General features: G+C 42.2%; 1 protein-coding gene across 13 annotated transcripts in view; it reads left to right on the forward strand.

Moving 5' to 3' along the window:
- Positions 1-18,517, forward strand: part of GOLGA7B (golgin A7 family member B) — a 60,503-nt gene extending 41,986 nt beyond the window's left edge. For all 13 annotated transcript variants that reach the window (XM_070752939.1, XM_070752940.1, XM_070752945.1 and 10 more), the window contains exons 3-6: positions 485-610; positions 8,218-8,370; positions 13,085-13,186; positions 15,801-18,517. In XM_070752939.1, the coding sequence (XP_070609040.1) occupies positions 485-610; positions 8,218-8,370; positions 13,085-13,186; positions 15,801-15,905 (486 nt within the window). In that variant the 3' untranslated portion in view covers positions 15,906-18,517. The remainder of the gene's footprint in view (positions 1-484; positions 611-8,217; positions 8,371-13,084; positions 13,187-15,800) is intronic.
- The last annotated feature ends 1,289 nt before the right edge of the window (positions 18,518-19,806 follow it).

Raw genomic sequence — 19,806 nt, forward strand, 5'->3', positions numbered from 1 at the left:
ACATTTCCCTTGGACTTGGACTCTTTAACATTTCTGCCCTAAGATAGAAAACAAAACAACCTATCAGTGTATAATTTATCTTGGGGAGAACTTTCATACGCATGCAATGTAGTATGCAATGCAAGGGAAAATTATGTGTTGTCTCCAGGGTTGGGCTACTGCCCGGATGGGGGGGAACGCAGTGGGGTAGCGAAAATGGAGTTCCACCCCAGAGCACCCAATTTGCACTGAAAAATGTTGAAAGAAAAGGCAGGGCGTCCTGCATAAGCCACACCCACTGTGTGGTAGTAAAAAAAATTGGTAGCCCTTCACTGGTTGTCTCTGAATGAAAATGTAGAAAAGTACAAAAAGTACAGAGCAATCCAGGAATGAAAGAAGTCCATGCATTTGATCTGCAAGTATCGGAATACGGTGTGAGCTCCCACCAGTTCTACTGTAGGAAGATTTTCCCATGTTGTAACTTCCTGATTTCAATTTTTTTCAGGTCCACAATCTCCAAGAACTCCGGAGGAGCGCTTCATTGGCTACCAAGGTTTTTATACAGCGAGATTACAGTGATGGAACTATCTGTCAATTCCAGACCAAATTCCCTCCTGAACTGGACAGTCGGGTACAATCTGTTATTTCATATGGCTTAAACACTATAGCAAAATTTTATATCAAACCAATGAGTAGATTGGAGCTCAGATTAAGCTGTGATGTCCCATTAACATTCTATGAATGTTTCGTGACTTCCTTATTTATTTAAAGAACTTACATGCTGCCTATCTCACCTAGGCACATTTCATTAAAGCACATTATATTTTCCCCCACCAAGCGATCTTAATCTGCCTGCCTGCCTACCTGAGCCAGGCCAATCCCTGAAGAGGCAGGTGGAGCTGGCAGCCTGTAGGAGAAAGCCAAAGCGGCTGGGCATTTGACAAGCCTTGGCAGCTCGGTAAGTTCCCCTTCTTCCTCTGCCTCCCGTGTGAGTCCTTCTGGCTGGCTCCTTCATTGAAAAAGGCTCGGGTGGCTCAGCTGCTGAGCCCCTTCTCCTCCCCCCTCCTCTTCTTCCTCTGCCCTACCCCCAACTCGTCCAGGGCATGCGGCTTTTGTTGAGCCCGGTCTCACTGAAACAACAGGGGAGGAGGGAGGAAGAGAGAGAGAGAGAGGGAGAGAAAGACAGGGAGGAAGGAAGAGAGAGAAAAAGAGAAAAAAGAGAGGAAGGAAGGGAGAGAAAGAAAGAGAAAGGAAGGAAGAAAGAAAGAAAGAAAGAAAGAGAGAGAGAGAAATAGAGAGAAAGGGAGGGAGAGAGAAATAGAGAGAAATAGAAAGGGAGGGAGAAAGAGAGAGTGAGAGGGAGGGGAAAGAGGGAGAGAGAGAGAAAGAAAGAGAAAGGAAGGGAAGGAGAGAGTGAGAGAGAAAGAGAGGAAGGAAGAGAGAAAGAGAAAGAAAGAAAGGGAGAGAAAAAGAAAAATAGAAAGGGAGGGGGAAGAGAGAAAAAAGAGAGCAGGAGGAAGGGAAGGAGGGAGAGAGAAAGAAAAAGGGAGGGAGGAAAAGAGAGAGAGAAAGAAAGAGAGCAAGGGAGAAAGAAAGAGGGATGGAGAGAGAAAGAGAGAAAAAAAGAAGGAAGAGAGGAAATGAAAGAGGGAGGGAGAGAGAAAGAGGGAGAAATAGAGAGAATGGGAGGGAGGAAGAGAGAGAGAGAGAAAAAAAGAGAAAATTATTTTTGCTCCATATAGACCAAATTTTTAATCAAGAAGCCCACCCCCGTCAATGGTGTCCCTCTTTACCAATGTTAAAATCTTGTCACTTTAGCCTAAGCGGATCACCCACCCCCACCTCACCCGGATGGTCCATTCTCACAGGCAACAGGTTTGACCTGTGTTCCCAGGATCATCGTTTGCCCCAACTCAGGCCTAGGCCTACCTCACATAGTAGGCCCATGAAGTGAAGGGACCCACATTAGGCCAGTACAGGGGCCTTTGATTGAGTGCGCCATGGCCTAAACAGATCATCCACCCCCACCTCACAGCTTTGGCCCATATTCACAGGATCATCCTTTGTCCATCTCACTGCGCAAAGGATAGGACCACCCCACTTGAGGCAAAATAGCTTTCGAAGCCAGAGAGACAGGGGTGAAGGAGGCGCAGCATGGGCCAGCTCAGGGATATATGTTTCAGTCCCATGCCCAGTTTGAGGAAATGGTAAAAAAGGGTGGTGGTCCCTCAGCTGTCCACAAGTTCCCTAACAAAGTCCTTATACAGTGATACCTTGTCTTACGAACTTAATTAGTTCCAGGACGAGGTTCGTAAGGTAAAAAGTTCATAAGACGAAACAATATTTCCCATAGGAATCAATGGAAAAGCGATTAATGCGTGCAAGCCCAAAATTCACCAGCCAAAGCGCCTGTTTTCACGCTGGTGGGATTCCCCTGAGGCTCCCCTCCATGGGAAACCCCACCTCCAGACTTCTGTGTTTTTGCGATGCTGCAATTTCACTGAGGCTTCCCTCGCTGGGAACCCCCACCTCCGGACTTCCGTTGCCAGTGAAGCACCTGCTGGGATTCCCCTGCAGCACTGCAAAAACACGGAAGTCCAGAGGTGGGGTTTCCCATGGAGGGGAGCCTCAGGGGAATGCCACCAGCACGAAAATGGGCGCTTCGCTGGCAACGGAAGGTCCGGAGGTGGGGTTTGCAAATGAGGGGAGCCTTCGCCTGGCAACGGAAGTCCAGAGGCGGGGAATCCCAGTGGCGGCGGCGGGTTTGTAAGGTGAAAATAGTTTGGAAGAAGAGGCAAAAAAATCTTAAACCACTGGTTTGTATCTAGAAAAGTTCGTATGACGAGGGGTTCGTAAGACGAGGTATCAATGTACTTTTAAAAGCCTGTAAATAAAATTGCTTTGATTTGACACTATAGATATAATTCATTCCTTTTCTTGTCTAATACAAGATTGGGATAAATAAATAGCCAGGCAACGCCAGGTGATCAGCTATAAAATTTACCACTTGTATCAACTCCATCTTACCCCAACACCTGGGAGAAGAGCCAGACCTTCATGGCATTCTGGAAGGCTACTAGGGTGCCACTTCCTCTCCTCCAATTTCATTTGGGAAGCTGTTGCAAAGGACTGGAGCAGCTCCAACCTAGGCACACTTCCAGGACCCACTGAATTTACTGTAGGTGTACTTTTTTGTGGAAGGGCTGAAGTAGCAAAGTAGGAACCAAAGAATTTCAGACTAAACAGGACTGTTATGTAAACAGGTTGCAGGGGTCTTCCACATCCCTGTCTGACAAAAAGAACAATGAAATATCTGTTGCCACAAAAGAGTCCTGGGATTTAATCCCTGCGCATATTCACCCACACATACAAGGTTGGATTTCTGAATTCTGTCATAGTTGTTCTTTTGCATAGACAGAGGGTGTAAAAATGGTCTTACCTAACCGCATTGAGTCTTTGAGGTTCTGCTGTTAGCTAGTAACAGAGTGGAAAGGGGTGGGATTGAGTATCTGAAGAGTTGTGAATAAATTTGACACTTTGAAGGATTTTTCCTAACCTGTTAACATTAACTATGCAGTAGCAGAGGAATTTCTTAAAGAAAAATGTTCGCATATACAGTGTTCCCTCGATTTTCGCAGGGGATGCGTTCTGAGACTGCCCGCAAAAGTCGAATTTCCGCGAAGTAGAGATGTGGAAGTAAATACACTATTTTTGGCTATGAACAGTATCACAAGCCTTCCCTTAACACTTTAAACCCCTAAAGTACAATTTCCCATTCCGTTAGCAAGCAACCATTTAGATCATTACTCACCATGTTTATTTATTAAAGTTTATTAAAAAAAATATTTATTATAGTCGGATGAAAGTTTGGCGATGACACATGACGTCATCAGGCGGGAAAAACCATGGTATAGGGAAAAAACCTGCAAAATATTTTTTAATTAATATTTTTGAAAAACCGTGGTATAGACTTTTCGCGAAGTTCGAACCTGCGAAAATTGAGGGAACACTGTAAATGGATATTTCTTACCATATCTTTTGATTTGGTAATGTCTCTATGGATGGATATAGCATTGCTTCCAGCTGTAGGGATTCAGTTCCAGTGATCTCAGAGGCCGATGTCTTAGAAGAACTTGAACGATTAAAGATAAATAAGGCAATGGGTCCAGATGGCATCCACCCCAGAGTTCTTAAAGAACTCAGATCTGTCATTGCTACCCCCCTGACTGATTTGTTTAACCAATCCCTGTTAACAGGAGATGTTCCTGATGATTGGATAATGGCCAATGTTGTTCCTATCCACAAGAAGAGTAGTAGAGAAGAAGCTGGTAACTACAGGCCAGTTAGCTTAACATCAGTTGTAGTTAAAATGATGGAGACACTACCCAAAAAGAGGATAAATCAGCACCTAAAAACCAATAACTTATTGGACCCAAACCAGCATGGCTTTACTGAGGGCAAATCATGTCAGACTGATCTCATTGGTTTCTTTGACTATGTCACAAAGGTGTTGGATGAAGGTGGTGCCGTGGATATTGCCAATCTGGACTTCAGCAAAGCCTTTGATACAGTTCTACATAAAGAGCTGATAGATAAGTTAGTGAAGATTGGACTTAATCCCTGGATAGTTCAGTGGATTTGCAGCTGGCTGAAGCGTAGATATCATAGGGTTGTTGTTAATGGCGAGTATTCCGAGCAGAGACAGGTTACAAGCGGTGTGCCACAAGGGTCTGTTCTGGGTCCTATTCTTTTTAATATGTTTGTGAGTGACATAGGGGAAGGTTTGGTAGGGAAGGTTTGCCTATTTGCCGATGACTCTAAAGTGTGCAATAGGGTTGATATTCCTGGAGGCATCTGTAATAAGGCAAATGATTTAGCTTTATTAGATAAGTGGTCAAAGCAATGGAAACTGCAGTTTAATGTTTCCAAATGTAAAATAATGCACTTGGGGAAAAGGAGTCCTCAATCTGAGTATTGTATTGGCAGTTCTGTGGTAGCAAAAACCTCAGAAGAGAAGGATTTAGGGGTAATGATTTCTGACAATCTCAAAATGGGTGAACAGTGCAGTCAGGCGGTAGGGAAAGCAAGTAGAATGCTTGGCTGCATAACTAGAGATATAACAAGCAGAAAGAGGGAGATTGTGATCCCCCTTTATAAAGCGCTGGTGAGACCACATTTGGAATACTGTGTTCAGTTCTGGAGACCTCACCTACAAAAAGATATTGATAAAATTGAACAGGTCCAAAGATTATTATTATTTATTAGATTTGTATGCCGCCCCTTTCCAAAGATAGGCTATAAAAATGGTGGAAGGTCTAAAGCATAAAACTTATTAGGAAAGACTTCATGAACTCAATCTGTACAGTCTGGAGGACAAAAGGGTAAGGGGGGGGGGAATGATCGAAACATTTAAATATATTTTAGGAGGGAAGTGTTTTTAATAGGAAAATGAACACAAGAACAAGGGGGCACAATCTGACGTTAGTATGGGGAAAGATCAGAAGCAATGTGAGAAAATATTATTTTACTGAAAGAGTAGTAGATGCTTGGAACAAACTTCCTGCAGACGTTGTTGGTAAAGCCACAGTAACTGAATTTAAACATGCCTGGGATAAACATATATCCATCCTAAATATAGGAAATAGTATAAGGGCAGACTAGATGGACCATGAGGTCTTCTTCTGCCATCAATCTTCTATGTTTCTGTTCCACCTTTTGACATTTCCATAAAGGAGAATACCATTGGCATTGGCAACCTTCAGTCTCAAAAGACTATGGGATCGTGCTCTGGAAAGAGTTCCTAAAACAACTTCTAAAGACAAATTTGAGAGCATTCACACTGAGGATAGATGCAATCTGTCCCCTGCCTGGCCCCCAGATTTTGCTGGTTTCAGGACTGCCTCTTAGCCTTGGCCTGCCGAACAAGTGTCTCCTTGAAATGGAGAAGGCCATGCTGTGTCTTTAGCCTCCAAGCTGAACGATCAGAGGTCAAGGTTTCCCAGCTGTTAATGTCCATTCCCAAAGCCTTTAAATCCCTCTTAAAGATATCTTTATATCGCAGCTCTGGTCTCCCTCTGGGACGCTTTCTCTGCACGAGTTCACCATACAGGAGATCTTTCAGAATCCGCCTATCATCCATTCTCACAACATGCCAATGCCCAAGACGTTGCCATTTCAATACCCTTGAAGAGTGTTCAGAGACTTCAGCTGGTGAAGAATGCAGTGGTGCGTGCAATTATGGGTGTACCTAGGTATGCCTGTATTACTCCATCTCTATGAGTGCTGCATTGTGTTCTGCTGGACTCTCTGGTAGGAGCCTGCCAAAAATCCAAAGGTACAAATTTCAGACACACACACACACACACGTTTGAAAATTCAAAGCAATGTTCTTTATCACAAAATTCAAAATAAACTAAGCACTCTTTTTGTATTGCAAAGAGCACTCGTCCCAAAACAACCTGGAAGTTTGTACAAGTCCCTTATCAGTTCATAAGTACTTAGCTTGCAGCTGTGAAGAAAGTCACAGCCCTTCTTCTTCCACGAAGTGAAACATACTTTGCTCTGCTTTGGTTTCAAAGTGGTGAAAAGTCAACAAAGGCCGGAGTCAGCAAGACATTCATGAAACACAAGGATCAGATAATTCTCCACAACGGCCAAACCCACACGCTGCTATTTATAGCAGCAGCACTAATTACAGCAGCCCCAACCAACCACAGGTGGCCTCATTTTCTCTTGTAATAATCCTTTAGTTGTTGCTTCCTATGCATCACTCTGTGCATGCGTGGATGTGTCATTAATTCTTGTTCAGAATCCAGAGATGATACAGATGATTGATCTCCTCCTGGGCTGTCTGCCAAACTCTCCTCCTCCCTGTCACTCAGGCCTCCTTGGTCAGAGGAGACTTCGTCGGCAGATTCCACTGGGAGCAAAACAGGCCTGCAGCATGTGGATGGCTCCCCCACATTCACCTGCACATTCCTTGGGGCAGGAACTGGGTGAGAACTAACCACAACGCATTGGTTGCCAGTCGGTCTCCAAACCCAATTCAAGGTGCTCGTTACTACTTTTAAAGCCCTAAATGGCTCAGGGCCACACTATTTACAGGACCTCCTCTTCCCTCATACCTTGCTGTGGCCAGTAAGGGCCCACATAATTGGCCTTCTCCAGGTCCCGTCCGCCAAACAATGTCAGTTGGTGGGACCTCAGGGAAGAGCCTTCTCTGTGGCAGCTCCAACCCTATGGAATCAACTGCCCCCAGAGATCTGCATTATCTCCTCCTTAATGGTTTTCTGGAAAGCTGTTAAAACCTGGCTTTTCCAGGAGGCCTGGAATTAAGATTGTTTGTTACTGTATATTTACGGGGAAAATATTTACTGACCCCTCACATCCTGGACACAAACTGTTTCAACTCCTACCCTGAAAACATCGCTACAGAGCACTGCACACCAAGACAACTACACACAAGTACAGTTTTTCCCCAAATGCCATCACTCTACTAAACAAATAATTCCCTCAACACTGTCAGACTTTCTACTAAATTGGCACTTCTATTGTACTAGTTTTTCTCATCATTTCTATCATCCTTTTCCTCCCACTTAGGACTGTATGACTGTAACTTGTTGCTTGTATCCTAAGATTTTTATTAATATTGATTGTTTTTTCATTGCTTATTTGACCTCTATGACAATCATTAAGTGTTGTATCACAGTGTTTCCCAACCTTGGCATCTTGGAGGTATCTGGACTTCAACTCCCAGAATTCCCCAGCCAGCATTCGCTGGCTGGGGAATTCTGGGAGTTGAAGTCCAGATATCTTCAAGTTGCCAAGGTTGGGAAACACTGTTGTACCACATGAGTCTTGACAAATGTATCTTGTCTTTTTATGTACGCTGAGAGCATATGCACCAAGACAAATTCCTTGTGTGTCCAATCACACTTGGCCAAAAAAATTCTATTCTATTCTATTCTATTCTATATATGGTTTTTATTATACATGTGTTTTTAGTGATGTTTTTACTGCTTCCTACTTGTATTATATTTATAACTATTGTTAGATGCTCAGAGTCCATTTTGGAATGAGCGGCATATAAATGCAATAAAAATAAATAATCAGTCAAACAAACCAATAAATAAATAGTGTATACTTGCTAGAAATTCCAGCAGGAGAACACCAGTAGTCATTAAAATGACATGCTACCTATCAAACTTATGTCGTTTCTTTTCTTTTCCCCTCCCAAAGATTGAGCGGCAGTTTTTTGAGGAAACAGTGAAGACACTGAACAACTTCTATGCGGAGGCTGAGAAAATTGGGGGCAGCTCTTATCTAGAAGGATGTCTGGCGTGTGCCACTGCCTACTTCATCTTTCTTTGCATGGAGACTCACTATGAGAAGGTTTGGAGACACAAGAGAAGATTTGCATTGGTTGCCGATCAGTTTCCGGTCACAATTCAAAGTGTTGGTTATGACCTATAAAGCCCTTCATGGCACCGGACCAGATTATTTCAGGGACCGCCTTCTGCTGCACGAATCCCAGTGACCAGTTAGGTCCCACAGAGTGGACCTTTTCCGGGTCCCGTCAACTAAACAATGTCGTTTGGCGGGACCCAGGGGAAGAGCCTTCTCTGTGGTGGCCCCGGCCCTTTGGAACCAACTCCCCCCAGAGATTAGAATTGCCCCCACCCTCCTTGCCTTTCGTAAGCTTCTTAAAACCCACCTTTGCCGTCAGGCATGGGGGAACTGAGATACTCTTTCCCCTTAGGCCTTTACAATTTATGCATGGTATGTTTGTATGTATGTTTGGTTTTTACAATAAGGGTTTTTTTTAGTTGTTTAGTATTGGATTGTTACATGCTGTTTTTATCAGTGTTGTTAGCCGCCCTGAATCTGCGGAGAGGGGCGGCATACAAATCAAATCAAATCAAATCAAATCGAATCGAATCAAATCAAATCAAATCAAATCAAATCAAATCAAATCAAATCAAATCAAATCAAAAAATTAATTTACAATAGTTAATATCATAGGTGTTTATTATGCTGTATTAAGGGCTCCCAAACCAGGGAAATAATATCAAGATAACTATTTTAATTTTACAAGTTATTGAAATAAATAACGTGCAGTGGCCAAGCAATTTGCCCTCATTTGCACTGCATACCATGTACTCTCTTTCTAATTATATAACTCAGGGTTTTTTCCCAAGGCTTTTTAAAATGTATATTTTATTGCTTTTTAATTAAGAGGAAAAAAGCCGAGCACAAAGATAAAATTTATGGAGTTACATAAGTAAAAAGTGCTCTAATAAAAAGGGAAGGAAATATGAAAAAGAAAATGATATATCATTATAACACTGCACAATTGCAATTTTATATATACTTGTCTAATTTAAATATTGAAATATGTACGGTACATTCTGGTGAGAAAAAAGTTTCCGAAGGATTGGCTGCAGCACAATTCGAAAGACTAAACCTTTGGTTCTGGAAAATGATCCAGGTTGGATCCTGCAAATATGTATATATTTCTAATGCCTTAATACAGCTAGGTTTTTTTTTAACCTGTATTCTGTATAAATGAGTCCCATTATATGATTATATGGTCTATACAAAGTTTACATCTGTATGCAATCCACTCATAAATAGCAAGTGCAACCAGATCTTCAATTTGTAGAATAGAATAGAATAGAATAGAGTAGAGTAGAACAGAATAGAATAGAATAGAATTTGTATTGGCCAAGTGTGATTGGAAACACAAGGTATTTGTCTTGGTGTGTAAAAGAGTGTACAATGTACATAAAAGAAAAATATATGTTTGTCAAGAATCATAAAGTACAACACTTAATTATAGTCCGGGTACAAATAAGCAATCCAATCATACTAGGAACCAGTCAATATAAATTGTAAGGATAAAAGCAACAAAGCTACAGTCATACAGTCATTTGTGGGAGGAGATGGATGATAGGAATGATGAGATGATTAATAGTAGTGCAGACTTAGTAAAAAGTTTGACAGTGTTGAGGAAATTATTTGTTTAGCCGAGTGATGGCGTTCTGGAAAAAACTGTACTTGTGTCTAGTTGTTCTGGTGTGCAGTGCTCTATAGCAGTGTTTCCCAACCTTGGCAACTTGAAGATATCTGGACTTCAGCTCCCAGAATTCCCCAGCCAGCATTCGCTGGCTGGGGAATTCTGGGAGTTGAAGTCCAGATACCTTCAAGTTGCCAAGGTTGGGAAACACTGCTCTATAGCATGGTTTTGAGGGCAGGAGTTGAAACAGATTGTGTCCAGGATGTAAAGTGTCTGTAAATTCAGACAAATAAATGGAGTTAATTTTCCAATGCTGCAAGTTAGTCTTTAGCCATGTAAGAGTCGAGACAATCCATTTATATTGTCCAGAGGTTAAATCTCAGGTACTAGATCAGTGATGGCAAACCTTTTTTCCTGGAGTACCAAAAGAGTGTGCACACACGCTATTGCGCATGCGTGAGTGCCCACACCCATAATTCAATACCTGAGGAGGGTGAATACAGCTTCCTCTGCCCCCCCCCCCCCGGAAGCCCTCTGGAGGCTGGAAACAGCCTGTTTCCCAATTTTTGGTGGGCCTAGTAGTCTTGAGTTTCACCCTCCCCAGGCTCCAAAGGCTTCCCTAGAGCTGGGGGAGGGTAAAACTACCCTTTCCCATCCCCTCAGAAGTTCTCTGGAAGCCAAAAATGCCCTCCCTGAGCCTCTGTGCGAGCCAAAAGTCACCTGGCCAGCACACATATGCATGTTGGTGAGACCACATTTGGAATACTGTGTTCAGTTCTGGAGACCTCACCTACAAAAAGATATGGACAAAATTGAACGGGTCCAAAGACGGGCTACAAGAATGGTGGAAGGTCTTAAGCATAAAACGTATCAGGAAAGACTTAATGAACTCAATCTGTATAGTCTGGAGCAGTGATTTTCAACCTTTTTTGAGCCGCGGCACATTTTTTACATCTACAAAACCCTGGGGCACATTGAGCGGTGCGGGGGGGGGGGGGAGCTAAAAAAAGTTTGGACAAAAAATTCTCTCTCTTCCTCCCTTTTGCTCTATTTCTCTCTCCCTCTTTCTCTTCCTTCCTTCCTCTCTTTTTTGCTCTCTTTCTCTCTCCCTCTCTACCTCCCTCTATGTCTTTCTCTCTCTCTCCTTCCCTCCCTCTCTTTCTCTCTCTCTTTCTCTTGTTCTCTCTCTCTTGCTTTCTTTCTCTCTTGTTCTCTTTCTCTCTCGCTCGTTCTTTCTCTCTCGCTTTTTTGTCTCTCTCTCTTGCTTTCTTTCTCTCTTGCTTTCTTTCTCTCTCTGAGCTTCGCGGCACACCTGACTATGTCTCACGGCACACTAGTGTGCCACGGCACACTGGTTGAAAAACACTGGTCTGGAGGACAGAAGGAAAAGGGGGGACATGATTGAAACATTTAAATATGTGAAAGGGTTAAATAAGGTCCAGGAGGGAAGTGTTTTTAATAGGAAAGTGAACACAAAAACAAGTGGAAACAGTCTGAAGTTAGTTGGGGGAAAGATCAAAAGCAACGTGAGAAAATATTATTTTACTGAAAGAGTAGTAGATCCTTGGAACAAACTTCCAGCAGACGTGGTAGATAAATCCACAGTAACTGAATTTAAACATGCCTGGGATAAACATATATCCATCCTAAGATAAAATGCAGAAAATAGTATAAGGGCAGACTACATGAACCATGAGGTCTTTTTCTGCCGTCAGACTTCTATGTTTCTATGAGCTAGGGCAACAGCTCGCGTGCCAGCAGATATGGCTCCATGTGCTACCTGTACTAGATAGAAAGTTTGAAAGAATATTATCCTCTGAAAATTGTATTTTTTGTCACATGGGTTTTTTCCCCCAAGGGTAACTTGAAGTGCTAACATTCTATTATTTGACTGATAGAAGTCTACATTAGTATAAAATCAATTTTGTGCAATCTTGCCATAGGCAAAACGCTGGCAAAGAGGGTTACCCTTATCTGGGATCCACAGGTTATGTTAAGGAGAATAGATATGGATTCTGGGTCTTGAAAGCTTAGAACTACGATGCCTTAAACATGATCTAAGTATTTCCCACAAGATCATATGTTGCAATGTCCTACTTCAGCTTCAACCACAACAACACAAGAGCACACAACAGATTCAAGCTTAACATTAACCGCTCCAAACTTGACTGTAAAAAATATGACTTTAGTAATCATGTTGTTGAAACATGGAACTCATTACCGGACTCTGCAGTGTCATCCCCTAACCCCTAACCCTTTACCCTTAGACTATCCACAGTTGACCTCTCCAGATTCCTAAGAGGTCAGTAAGGGGCATACATAAGCGCACTAGAGTGCCTTCCATCCCCTGTCCTATAGTCTCTCCTATATCTCATATTTCTTCTCTACTATATCCTATAACCTTCATTGTGTATTATTGTGTATTGGACTAACTAACTAACTAACTAACTAACTAACTAACTAACTAACTAACTAACTAACTAACTAACTAACTAAACAAACAAACAAACAAACAAACAAACAAACAAATAAATAAATTCTCTGGGCTTTGGTTTTGACTTACACCCCACAAATGCAAGGTGGCTGGAGGGAGACGTGAACTTTAGTACATGATGGATCTATCCTACCTCACTCTGGACGTGTGTTTTGCACGGGTGTGGGTGCTAGCACTTTACATCAACCTTGGAAGGGAGGGAAACCTGTGTGACAAAAGCTACAGTTTTCAGAGGATAATATTGATAAAGGTTTTAGTGCTATTTTCAGTATATTTTAATAGGATTCCAAAATGACATTAATTTTGGGATAGTATCAAACTCATGTTCAGAAGGAGGATGACTCCCATCTGGCCAGGCACGGAAAGAACTACGAGAGGAGGGATCCCTAAAATAGTAAATCTGAACCTAAAATATGATGGATAAATAAGTGCAATTAACAGTGAGCCAGGATTATTATTTTTTGTTCATTTTTATAATAGTGCACAATTTCTAAAAGAGAGTGGAACTTGTTTAGTAACTTTCTTCTCAACTTTGTGCCATGTATTATCTGGGAACATGAAATTGGTTCTGATTGGTTCACTAATTATTTCTCCAGGTTCTGAAGAAGATCTCCAAGTATATCCAGGAGCAGAATGAGAAGATTTATGCTCCACGAGGGCTTCTGCTGACTGACCCGGTGGAGCGGGGCATGAGAGTTGTATCCTTCTTGGTTGAGGTCAGGGATGAAAATAGAAGACATTACTGCCTAAAACTAGGTAGCTGGCTCTGATTTATGCTACAGACATTTCTTATAAGCTGTGTTATTATTTTCCTATCCCTACTGAGATTTGGAATCCTGCGGATATTATTTATTTTTCAATTTTTGTAAATGATAATGATCAGAGTCTCACATTCAGGATACAATACATGACTTCATGAATGCAACAATGATGTAATGGTCTAGGAGCGGGTTCAAGTCAGTGATGGGCTCCTACGGGAATGGTCAGGAATGCAGTTCCGGGAGCAAAATTTGGAGCTCCACCCCACAGCACCCAATTTGCACTGAAAGATGTTGAAACGAAATGCATAAGCCACACCCATAGTGTGCTAGCAAAAATTTTGGTAGCCCATCACTGGTTCAAGTCCACCTTTAACAATAGATGCCAGATAAAACATTCATTGTACATTTTTACACAATGCACAATACACTAGGTAGCCGTTGCCTAACTTTACCACGAAGGGGCACATCTTTTGAGTTCACTATTGTTACCACAAGTTGGCTTATCTCTCCCATGCAAAAGGCATTTAAATTGGTTGTAGAAGTTAAGCCATTTTCAGAGCTTGCAATAAAATTAAAGCTAAGGTTAGCCTACTCTGTACATGCAGTTGCTAATATTCCAAGTATGTTATATGAATCCAGAAGTTGAGTTCTTAGGAAGTGGACAAACTATAATAGTCCTGTAGCTTTTCCTGGTTGTCCACCCTACAGAAGAGCTGGGCAAAGAAAGATGGACTCCACATTGACTGAACATTTAACTAAGCACTGGCTTGCCAACTTGGGATTTCGCTATGATGTATATGTAAACAGATAGCAATAAGTAGCTTGGCTTGGGAACACAACAAAGGTAAGATGAACTGCCTTTCTTTCTTTCTTTCTTTCTTTCTTTCTTTCTTTCCTTCCTTCCTTCCTTCTTTCCTCCCTTCTTTTTCCTCTCTGTCTCTTTGTCTCTGTCTTTCTCTGTCTTTTTCTCTCTCTCTCCAAAAAGATGTGTGTGTGTCTGTGTGTTTGTGGGGAAAAACAGTACAGTTGCATGAATGACATAATTCTCCATACCTGCTTAACGAACAACAATCCGACCCACTGAGTTGTTATTGTTGTTGTTATTTATTTTGTCAAACACATACAAGATAACAGATGTTCTGCCGCCTTGTCCGAACTGCCCGTAATTACAGGGTAATTAGTCCAAAAAGACACACACCACACGATAGAAGGAAAACCAAAAGTCTTTATCAACAGAAAAGCAGAAAAAGCTCCCTTTTTAAATGTCAAAGGGATTTTCTGGTACACACAAGGCACAGGTTAAATGCAATCCAATTTCTCCCCCAGTAACTGGGAAATTGAGTCCAATTCCAAAGTCCAGAAAGTCCACACACAATCTTGAACAGGGAAACAGCAAAACCACGATCTTGACGAAACTATGAATCAGATAAACTTCCACAAGGCTAAATCAGCACACTGCTTTTTTAATCTGTAGCACTAATTACAGCAGCCCCACCCAACCACAGGTGGCCTCACGTATCTCCTGTAATAATCCTTCAGTTGTTCTCTACTATGCATCCAGGAATGATAAGGTTGATTGATCTCCTTCTGGGCTGTCTGCCAAACTCCCCTCTTCCCTGCTACTCACACTTCCTTCATCAGAGGAGCCTTCATCGGGAGATTCTATTGGGAGCAAAACAGGTCTGTGGCATGTGGATGTTTCCCCCACCTCCCCCTCCACATTCCTTGTGGCAGGAGCTGGGCCAGAGCCAATCACAACAACAGGTATAGCATAAACATAAATATGAACATAGTAAATGGCTATGGAAAAAAATGGAGACAGTAGGGCAGGGATGGTAGGCACGCTGGTACGCTTATGCACGCCCCTTTACAGACCACTTAGGAATGGGGTGAGGTCAACAGTAGACAGTCTAGGTTCTAGTAGAGAAAGTATCAAAAAAATAAAGGGAACACTCAAAAAACACATCCTAGATTAGAATGAATGAAATATTCTCATTGAATACTTTGTTCCCTACAAAATTGATTGTGCACAACAGCATGTGAAATGGATTGTCAATCAGTGTTGCTTCCTAAGTGGACAGTTTGATTTCACAGAAGTTTGATTTACTTTGAGTTATATTGTGTTGTTTAAGTGTATTTTATTTTTTATTTTATTTTATTTTATTTTATTTTATTTTATTTTATTTTATTTTATTTTATTTTATTTTATTTTATTTTATTTTATTTTATTTTATTTTATTTTATTTTATTTTATTTTATTTTATTTTATTTTATTTTATTTTATTTTATTTTATTTTATTTTATTTTATTTTATTTTATTTTATTTTATTTTATTTTATTTTATTTTATTTTATTTTATTTTATTTTATTTTATTTTATTTTATTTTATTTTATTTTATTTTATTTTATTTTATTTTATTTTATTTTATTTTATTTTATTTTATTATTTATTTTAAGCAGTGTATATTTGAGAGTGGCCCCCCTTAGCTGAGTGTGGGGTGGAGTGGGATTTTCACGCCTTTGTTTGGTGTCCTTACCTTCTTGCTTTCAGATTGAGATTTCCATCTATGAAGATCGTTGCAGCAGTTCCAGCTCGGGCAGCACCAGCAGCGCCAGCAGCAGTGCCGGGGGAGGCGGGGGGGCAGGGGGCCGGTGACTGGCACAAAGTCCCGGCAGGGACTTGTACTGCCGGGACGATGGAGTCTCTGAGGTTCGCAGGCTGCGCTATCAGAGCACCCGTTTCTGAGCTCCCCCAGGGGGGTCAGGATGCCAGCAAGACGTATCGTGACACCCCTGGGATTTACAATGGTCAGTGAAATCCTGGATCCCTGAGGATTCCTGACCTTGACTTGAGTGGCAGTTACCCCTGAATGAGTTCAATTTCTGTGGCCAAATTCATTTTATCTGAAAACATTGGCACTTCCTGTGAGTTCCTGCAGACATGGTGGCGCCTGATTTTCTCAGATAGATTATTACTCCAATTCTGTCCTCAATCTCTGGGTTTATTACCTGAACCAGCTACCACTGCTAGCTGAAGTCAAGTGATCAGCAAATAGCAACCCAGCATAGCGAGCTGAGGTGGGGTAGGCTGAAGAAACAGGAGATTTTTTTTAAACCAAGTTATAATCCCATGGCTGAGAATTTCTGCCTTCTTCCTTAACAGGCTACCTAAACTCCTATATATTCCCTTCCTGAACTTCAGGCATGCTATATGCTTCGAATATTCAGTGTCCATAGTGCTTCCACTTCAATCGCCTGTGTTCTCTCCTACACCTCTCGTGCTGGTACTTCCAAAACTTGTCTTTTCACAGACGCTAGGATGTCTTCTCTTCTTGGAAACCATAGAACATGCCTTATGCTCCATTTCTTTCAGGGCACTAGAAAAGAATATAGAGCCACAGAATGGAGATGCTCCTTAGTCTGGGACAGTAGCATGGATACTACTGAAGACTATAGCTTCTTCCAAATTTGACTCCGGCCCACGCCAAAAGATTTCAGTATAATTCCGGGATCATGGAGAGCACTAGAGATATTCTGAGGCTTTAAAGGTGTATTGTGGGTTGAGGGGTGGAATAATGGTTTATTTATTGGTTAACGTAGTCCAGCCCAAGAAGTATATTTTAAGTATGTATGTAAATATCTACTATAGATCTACTAGCTGGGGAGAGCCCCCCCCGGGGGTCTCAGGCTGCTCTCCCTCCTCCTCTTCCTGACGTTCCTCTCCCCCGTCTGCCTAGTCCTCCTGTTCACTGTCCTCCTCCTCTGGGCATGGATCTGGCAGAGCTCCAGCCGGTCCCTGAGGAGCCTCAGGCTGAATCACAACACCACTATTTAGACTTCATCCTTCCTCTGCCTCCGAGTTGGTACACAAAGTCACAAAAAAAGGATATTTACCCAAGGCTAATAGAGCAAGTGCTTTTTTTCTACAGCTTTTAACTCACCTCCCAGCACTGGTGTTTTGCAAAGTCACCTGATCACTTGTATGCACAGGTTGTTCCTTGTGGCATGTTTTCTCATCCTGTATATGCAGCTGTTTGGGTCCTACAAACATTTACGAAACTCTAGGTATTGGTGCTTCAGCGCCACTTCTCCGAGTCCCTTGGTGCCACTCTGTGAAACAAGGTAGATCAAAAGAAGAGGGAACCAGGGGGTCCAATGAATCAGTATTCAAATCATGGATGAAGTTTGTCACTACCTCCAACAACAAACAATAGGTCCTTAAAGACTTCCAATTTTTCACATATTACACATCTGTCTCTGTGTATAGTAGGCACATGCATGCTGAAAGCCTCAACGAATAAAATTGTACACACGTCTAAGGACGAGGGAGTCTTAAGTGCACACTAGGGCATTATTGTTCACTGAATGCCTGGCCTGAGAAACCTTGCTGCAACTCATTGTCATTACTCAGGGGCATGGTGGGGCGTCTACGGAAAGCCCTGGTGCTAATCAAGATACATTGCCAATCATGCCATAGCAGGCATCAGTTTGGTGCTTCTGTAGGATAGTTCTTGCTGCCTCGATAACTGTTTCCCCACTGTTTCTCTCCAATGCTCCCCTTGTGACTCTCACCCTTCCTTGACTTGGTGACCCTGCTTCCCACATCCCTAGTAAAGTCTGAGCCATGCCACACTATGGCTGCTTGCTGTCATTGCTGTTGGCCATTGCTCTGTAGGCGTGGCTCTTAGGATACACTGTAGAATGATGATTAAGGCCAGGCCTATAGCCTCTCTTAAAGTTGGGGAAGAGAACCAAAAAATGGCTTATGCAGACCTTTAAAAATAAGGAAAAAAATACATGTTTCAGGATCATGGGACAGGAAGATGCCACAATATCTTTCATATTTATTGTAAGTATTCTCGAGGCACCAGAATGAAGGAGACACAAGGGGTAGGAAGAGGCAATAAGTCACCAGCAGTGGGGCACCTTGCAGAGATTGTGATAATAGAAATTTATAGGAGATGTGGCGACTGGATTTCCAGATGAAACAGGGGCTCTTCAGCAGCAACCATGTTAAGGACAATAGGAAACCACCTTGATTTCAGAATTGGATTTACCTGAAAGTGAGAAAAGAATTGGCAATTGACCAAACCTTGTTCTCTGGGACTGGAACTGCAGAGGCTATGGCAGATACATAGACATTAGGCCAGATTCCTTGAGCTCATGCCATATGTTGGGTATCATTTTTGCCACACGAATCTGGTCATTACTCAACCTATTATGTCTCTACATGGCAATTTCTAACAATAAATGGCAAGTGAGAAATTACCTGTGTTTTGTTCTTTTTATCCATTGCCTTTAGAAACAGCATATTAGTTCCCACCTCTATGGTTAATTGTTTCATGGATAAGCATCCTAACACATAGTTTCAAATGTGTGCATGACTGACTACTTAAATAGTTTACTTAATATACAGGGCTATGTAAATCATTTGAACAAAACGCTTCATAAAACTTAATCATCCAATGTTCTCTTAGTTTGCCGGCCAAATTGTCTGTGACTGTGATGGTATGTAGCTAACCAGGTCATCATCCCAGGAAGGAAAATAATCTTCTACATGGAAATTGTCTCAACAATGTGACTTGCATATAGAATAGAAAAGAATAGAATACAACAGAACAGAACAGAATAGAATAGAATTTTATTGGCCAAGTGTGATTGGACACACAAGGAATTTGTCTTGGTGCATATGCTCTCAGCATACATAAAATAAAATATACATTTGTCAAGAATCATGTGGTACAACATTTAATTATTGTCATAGGGGTCAAATAAGCAATGAAGAAGCAATATTAATAAAAATCTTAGGATATAAGCAACTAGTTACAGTCATATAGTCAACATGGGAGGAAATGGGTGATAGGAATGATGAGAAAAACTAGTAGAATAGAAGTGCAGATTTAGTAGAAAGTCTGACAGTGTTGAGGGAATTAATGGTTTAGTAGAGTGATGGCGTTCGGAAAAAAACTGTTCTTGTGTCTAGTTGTCTTGGTGTGCAGTGCTCTGTAGCGATGTACAGTGATCCCTCTATTATCGCGAGGGTTCCGTTCCAAGACCCCTCGCGATAATCGATTTTTTGCGATGTAGGGTTGCGGAAGTAAAAACACCATCTGCGCATGCGTGCCCTTTTTTCCTATGGCCGCGCATGCGTAGATGGTGGAGTTTGCGTTCCCCGCCGCCCACGCAAAGGAGAAACCCCGATTTGGCTCCTCGCTGCTGCTGCGCTACCGAGCAGATCAGCTGCTGGGCGGCCGAAGGAACCTTCCCTGGGTCTTCCCCCTCTTGCTGGCGGGCGGGCGAGCGGCGGGCATCAGCGAGGAGCTGGGGTTTCCCCTTTGCATGGGCGGCCGGGAAGGCGAACTTCCGCGTTTGGCTTCAGGACTCAGCTGGGAAGCGGCGCGGCTGTTTTAAAAGGTCGCAGCCGGCCTGGGGGTGCTGGGAAGCCCCCCAGGCCGGCTGCGACCTTTTAAAACAGCCGCGCCGCTTCCCAGCTGAGTCCTGAAGCCAAACGCGGAAGTGGTTTTTAAAAAAATTAATATTTTTTTTAAAATCGCGAT

Source organism: Erythrolamprus reginae, chromosome 5 (assembly GCF_031021105.1).
Source record: "Erythrolamprus reginae isolate rEryReg1 chromosome 5, rEryReg1.hap1, whole genome shotgun sequence".
NCBI classification, from domain to species: domain Eukaryota; kingdom Metazoa; phylum Chordata; class Lepidosauria; order Squamata; family Dipsadidae; genus Erythrolamprus; species Erythrolamprus reginae.